The sequence below is a fragment of the Candida theae genome (genome assembly GCF_024610275.1).
Source record: "Candida theae strain CBS 12239 chromosome Unknown scaffold136, whole genome shotgun sequence".
Classification (NCBI taxonomy): Eukaryota; Fungi; Ascomycota; class Pichiomycetes; order Serinales; family Debaryomycetaceae; genus Lodderomyces; species Lodderomyces theae.
In genome coordinates, this window is record NW_026261456.1 from 1 (window position 1) to 6186 (window position 6186).

At 42.8% G+C, this 6186-nt stretch overlaps 5 protein-coding genes across 5 annotated transcripts; 3 read left to right on the forward strand and 2 right to left on the reverse strand. All coding sequences in view use genetic code 12, as the record gives it.

Annotated features, from left to right (window-relative positions):
* KGF57_003924 (uncharacterized protein) lies at positions 1-1195 on the reverse strand (the record flags this gene model as incomplete). The annotated part of the gene is made up of 1 exon (XM_051753391.1): positions 1-1195. A coding segment is annotated over one exon (1195 nt), but the record flags the coding sequence as incomplete, so codon positions are not given.
* Positions 1196-1521: 326 nt separating this feature from the next.
* Positions 1522-2907, reverse strand: PRB1 (Prb1p; the record flags this gene model as incomplete). Its single annotated transcript, XM_051753392.1, has 1 exon — positions 1522-2907. One exon carries the CDS (start codon positions 2905-2907, stop codon positions 1522-1524), a length of 1386 nt encoding a protein of 461 aa, XP_051607581.1.
* A 385-nt stretch (positions 2908-3292) lies between these two features.
* On the forward strand, positions 3293-3910 carry KGF57_003926 (uncharacterized protein; the record flags this gene model as incomplete). The annotated part of the gene is made up of 3 exons (XM_051753393.1): positions 3293-3303; positions 3551-3631; positions 3766-3910. The coding sequence occupies 3 exons, from the start codon at positions 3293-3295 to the stop codon at positions 3908-3910; spliced, it is 237 nt and encodes a 78-aa protein (XP_051607582.1).
* A 314-nt stretch (positions 3911-4224) lies between these two features.
* KGF57_003927 (uncharacterized protein) lies at positions 4225-4830 on the forward strand (the record flags this gene model as incomplete). Its single annotated transcript, XM_051753394.1, has 1 exon — positions 4225-4830. The coding sequence occupies one exon, from the start codon at positions 4225-4227 to the stop codon at positions 4828-4830; it is 606 nt and encodes a 201-aa protein (XP_051607583.1).
* A 263-nt stretch (positions 4831-5093) lies between these two features.
* KGF57_003928 (uncharacterized protein) lies at positions 5094-6044 on the forward strand (the record flags this gene model as incomplete). The annotated part of the gene is made up of 1 exon (XM_051753396.1): positions 5094-6044. One exon carries the CDS (start codon positions 5094-5096, stop codon positions 6042-6044), a length of 951 nt encoding a protein of 316 aa, XP_051607584.1.
* Between the last annotated feature and the right edge of the window lie 142 nt (positions 6045-6186).

Here is a 6186-nt window from a genome sequence, read left to right on the forward strand (position 1 = left end):
TGTCCATATCTTTCAACTCATCAGTTGTTGGCTCTCTAAGTCTGAATTTGATACCGTCATACGTTCTCTCTTTGATGAATTTGTTGATTTCAGAGTTGGTGGAAGCTCTATGCTTTCTTAACTCGATCTTCCCGGTCACTGGTAAGAAGAGAGCTACTTTCCTCCTCTTTGGCGCTTGCTCATCTGGTACGAACTTGACTGCTAGCTCCTGATGCGGATTGGCAAACCCTTGGTACTGCATATCATAGTTTTTCGCAAACTCAAATGTGTAGTCCGTCGGGGTATCATCGGTGGTTTCTAGCGTGGCCGGGTTCTCTGTAGATGCCGAGTGTAGCTCTCGGTGAAGTTTCGATACCTGCTTTTCATCATCCAACTCAAACAATGAGATCCACTCTCCGTCTTGTGAATTAATGGGCTTGAAAATTGCCGACTCCTGTTTTTGTTTTTGCAATTGCTCATTGTACTTGGCACCCTGTTGCCTTTTTGTCACATCCAACTCCCTCTTTAGCGACGCACTTCCCAAGAACCTCAAGTTCATAAACACGTTGTCCATCATTGATGTATCTGGCAACAACGGCCAAGCTGCAACCGCTTTGGCGTTTTTCTTTCTGGGGTGCCTTAAGCTAGACAAGTTATTGAGGGTTGCGTTGGCTGCATCAAAACTATCTTCCACTGCCTTCAATTGGTGCCCTGCATCCAAGCTGTGTTCCTCGCTGTTCTTTAGTTTCTCGTTAACCTTGGTCTCTTCTGTGTGGGTGCTCACTGCACTTGATTTTGGCAACGACTGCTCCGATATGTATTCTGTTCTTCTCAAAAAAGAGACCGTCTGGTCTGACCTCTCTATTTTACCGATCCCCGCATCTCTCAACAACACCCTATCCTTTGGATGCAATGCAACCGGCTTGTCCTTCAACTGCCCGATACTTGATTGATCACCATTGTCCAAGAATCCAACATTGTCAATCAAGTTCAAATCGAGTCCCAATTGGTCATCTATTCTCTCTAGAAGGCTGCGAAAGTTTTCCTTTCGAAATAACGATGATAACAACTGATCGCCCTCTGTTTTGGACGTGATGGGGGTGGTGGTATTGTATTGGATGAGTTTGGGGTTCGACGGCGGAGGGGGTAGACTGTTGGTATACCTAACCTTGGCAATGTAGTCCTGCCTCACTGGTTTACTTGATCGCAGCGACATGATTTGAGGGGTGGTGAATGCTTTATGGTGTGGTGAAGTTTTTCAAGCTTTTTTGTTAGCTTTTTTGTTTTTTTTTTTTTTTCTTTCAGTGGGATTTTTATGGAACGTTGACGTAATATTTCACTCTCACATCAACAGTTCTTCCTTCTGCATTCTCAGTGGCTCCCAAATTTAATAACAATGTTGGCAAAATCTCCGACCGAGAGCTCTGCAAAACGGTCTTTTGCTAACAAACTATGTTTCGCATCTCCCTCTCCTTGCCATTGCTTCTTGGATCATATTCTACGCCAAGTTTTTCTTCGAAAATAGTGTGTATTACCTATCTACTAAATACTCCAGAAATCTGTCAAATTGCCACCTGCTCCATTGTATGCCAAAATATTTGGGGTTGTGGAGTCCAACCCTGTCAAAACCCCCTTTGTACCGTATTTAATCAATTTTCTCTTTAAATCGGCTGGCTCAATCAATCCGGTGAAATACTCTGAGCTTTGTTCTGGTTGCAACGACAAAAAGTAACTCAACAATCCAGCGATATGAGGACTGGCCATAGAGGTTCCTGACATTTCAGCCGAATCAGACCAAATGAAAGTACTCTCAATCGCTTCTCCTGGCGCAAACACGTCAACACACAGACCCCAGTTTGAAAACGAGGCTTTTGCATCACCTATATTTGACGCACCAACAGTGATTGGACCAACTGCTCTAGCAGGCGAATACTGACAAGCATCTGCATCATCGTTTCCGGCAGCAACAGCAACATGCAACCCAGCTTTGATAGCGGCATTGACGGCCAAATCTAAGGCCTCGGAAATTCCACCACCGATGGACATGTTCACCACTGAACCCTTGAAGCCCTTTTTACCCTTCTTAACAGCGTCTTGATGACTTTGCACGACATACTCAACACCCTTGATGATGTCAGATGTTGTACCTGATCCTAACAAATTCATCACCCCAACAGCGACCAAATCAACTTTTTTGGCGATTCCGTAAGTCTTTGCCCCGATAATACCAGCACAATGAGTTCCATGTCCATGTCCATCAATCCTAACCTTTGGAAAAGCAATGGCATCACCCCATTGAGCACGACCTTCAAACTCTTCGTGCTCCACTTTAATACCCGTATCAATCACATAAGCAGTGACACCCTTACCACCGTCATTGTCGTAAAAGTACTTCCTCTCCTCCCCACCTTCGCGATGACTGACCCTGGAGATACCCCATGGGGCATCTTTTTGAATATCAAACTCGTTGATCTTGAAAATGGCATCCTGTTCAACTAGCTTCACATGGGGATCCTTTTTGATCTTTTCAATAACATCTGTTGTAAAGAACCCCGCGAAGCCGCTAAACACTCCCTCAATGTTAAAAAATTCAAGCTTCTTCAACATTTGCACCTCCCTTGGAGCACGGTCAACAATGCTCAACATGTTGCTGTACTCCAATTGTAACCATTGCGAATATTGCTCTACTTGACTTTGTGACAAGTCCTCCTTGAAAAGAACAACGTAATGATGAGGAACTAGTTTGTTTAAATTGATCAAGTTAGCTTTGTACTCCTCAAAAGTGGGCTCTGCTGGCACACTTTGAAGTAACTTTGCTGGCAAGAATCGGTTGACACCTTCCAAGATAAGGTTGAAGTCTGGGAAAATGAACCCGCAAGCAAATGTCGCAATAAACGAAAGCAAAGCAACTACTAACGTGGGTTGCATGGCTGGATGGGAGATATGTACTACTGAAGATAAATGTGGTGCGGGCGAGATAAGATTATTTGTAGCTTTTTTTTTTATTATTATTATTATTATTTTTTTTACGTGTTGCGGCTTTCAACCCCAAAAGGGGGTAAGCGCCATGGTGTAAGGGAACAACTGGCGATGCAGTAACGTCAGTTTGGTCCGGTCCATGAGAAGGAGTAGCGGCAGATTCAGAGTCAGTAACTCTAGCAGAAGACATATTGTATATATATATATCGTTTATAGACACCTTTGGATAATATTCATTTCTTAAAGATCATCAAAAGATTTCGAACTTGAGAACAAATTAAAATTGGGGAATTCAATCCCTAATTCATAGTGTTGATGAGACTGCGCACAAAAGATGAAACCGACGTGGCTCTGCTGGCAACAGGACTCTTCTCTGAAGCTCACCAGTGCAGGGATTATTAATAATAATAATGATACTTGTAACATAAACTTGTTTCAAGCATATAGTAAGGCGGCTTAGGTAAGTCATTACGTAATAAAATGGTTGTCACTACTGAAATCTTGGCTACCAGAGAAAGCTTGAATTACAACTTCACAACACAACCGATACCTTGTTGAAGTATGACGCTTTCCTCTTCGGTATCCCCACAAGATTTGGAAATTTTCCAAACCAATGGAAAAACTTTTGGGATAGAACTGGCGGCATTTGGCTGAAACAAGAATTACGCTACAAGTATGCCGGAGTGTTTGTGTCTACTGGGACNCCCTTGGGGGGTGGGGGTGGACAAGAAACGACCGTGATCAACACTTTGAGCACTTTGGCATTATCTGTGTTCCGTTTGGTTACGGTTACGCTGGGATGACAAGCTTGGAAGAGGTACACGGATGTTCCCTTTGGGGAGCCGGAACTTTTGCTGGTACCGATGGATCACGTAGGGTGACCGATTTGGAGAAGGGATTTGCCAAGCAGCAAGGCCATGACTTTTACAAAGTTGTGGCTAAGGCTTTATAGGGAGTAAAATGCTTGATATTCCTGGCACAGGCATGGATGGGTCGTCAAAACGAGGCGACGGTATTTCTTACAAGTTTTTTTTATAATATGAGTTTACTACAACTGTTGATTTTTAGTAATAGTTTTAGTTAAAAACACTGGAAATCCAATTATTCATGTATTAGTAAAGTTGGCAAATGCGCGTTTTTGTGTCATCTCAACAAACAACTCTGCAGTAGCCACAAAAAGAAACCCACCAGAACTACGATTATAAGTAGACCTCGAAATCTCATTGACAATATATGAAATGGCAGTGAGTCCCATTGAGCAATACCATGTCAAAGCCCAGAGTCGCTATTATCATCTATTCTTTGTATCACCACATCTCCACTTTAGCTGAATCCGCCAAGGTTGGGGTGGAATCAGCAGGCGCCAAAGCTGATTTATTTCAAGTTAAAGAAACCTTATCTCCCGAGATTTTGAAGTTGGTTCATGCTAAACCAAAATTGGACTTACCTATTGCTGACAATAGTACCTTGACTGAGTACGACGCTTTTTTGTTGGGAGTTCCAACAAGGTACGGCAACATGCCAGCTCAATGGAAGCTGTTTTGGGATGGTACAGGCTCATTGTGGGCATCAGCCGCATTGAGAGGTAAGCATGCTGGAGTATTTGTGAGTACTGGAACACCTGGAGGAGGACAGGAAACGACCGTGATCAACACATTGAGCACTTTAGCTCATCACGGAATCATATATGTTCCATTTGGCTATGGATTCAAGGGCCAAACAAGTTTGGACGAGGTGCATGGTGGTTCCCCATGGGGTGCTGGTACATTTGCAGGTGGTGATGGTCTGAGACAAGTCACCCAATTGGAAAAAGACTTTGCCAAGCAACAAGGGCACGATTTTGTAGAGATGATCAGCAAGTGGAAGCAGTGATTGGAAGGCTTTAGGTTCAGGTTAGGCTGTAGCCTTTATATAAGATTCTTTTAGTTATTTATTACATTTTTTGCGTTGAAGATCTGTAGTATTTTTGTTTACGAATTTGCAATTGATATTTCGGAGATATTGACTCCGTTGTATTGTACTATAAAAATAAACCAATTTTACATTCAGAAGCCACAGTTTAAAATTTCAACAATTCGTCACCCCACAACATTTTCTTTCAACTGCCGCAGCACAGTCCACAGAGCACTCTCGCCATGGCATTTGGATATGATCTCAACAAAGCTTCAACTGTGAAGTTGAACAACGGCCAGGCGATTCCAATTGCTGGGTTTGGAACATATTTGATCCCTGCAGAGAAGGCAGCCACACTTGTTTACGATGCGTTGGCCGCTGGGTACAGACACATTGACACTGCCATAGCATACAAGAATCAGCACCAAGTCGCACAAGGTGTAGCAAATTTCCTCACTGACCATCCACATATCAAGAGGCAAGATATCTGGTTCACCACCAAAATTGCAAACCAAAACCAAGGGTATGAGAATACCCATGAAGCTGTGAAGCAAATCAGCAAGGATGTTAAGGATCTTATTGAGTACGTTGACTTGGTTTTGATCCACTCTCCAAAGACATCCACTGAAAAGCGTTTGGAAACATACAAGGCTTTGCAGGAGTATGTGGTTGACCCAAACAATACTACATTGGGGATAAAGTCAATAGGTATTTCCAACTATGGTGTGTCACATTTAGAAGAATTGTTCAAGTGGGATGGGTTGCGAGTTAACCCCGTGATTAACCAACTTGAATTGCATCCTTGGTTGCCCAGGATTGAACTCAGAAAGTACTTGGATCAGCATGATATCATAGCTGAGGCGTATTCACCACTTACTCAAGGATACAAGTTGGATGATCCTGAGTTGGTGGCCCTCAGTGAAAAGTACAAGTTGAGTCCAGCCGAAATCTTGCTCAAGTGGTCATACTTGCAAGGATTTGTCGTGTTGGTAAAGACCGAAAATCCAAAGAGGATCAAAGAGAACTTGAATTTTTTGCCTGATCCAGACGATCGAACTGGTGCGGATAAGGAGGGTAATAAAACAGGACCTCTCCATTTGGACTCTGAAATCTTAAAAGCATTGGATAAACCAGACTCAAAGGTGGTTCTCACTTGGGGTGGGGTGGATCCAACTTTGTATACGGATGAATAGTGTGTAGAGTTGTATTGTGTATGATATTTTTAGAGGTGTAGAACAAAGTGCATTCGATTATCAGAAACATCAAAATCCCACTGAAAGAAAAAAAAAAAAAACAAAAAAGCTAACAAAAAAGCTTGAAAAACTTCACCACACC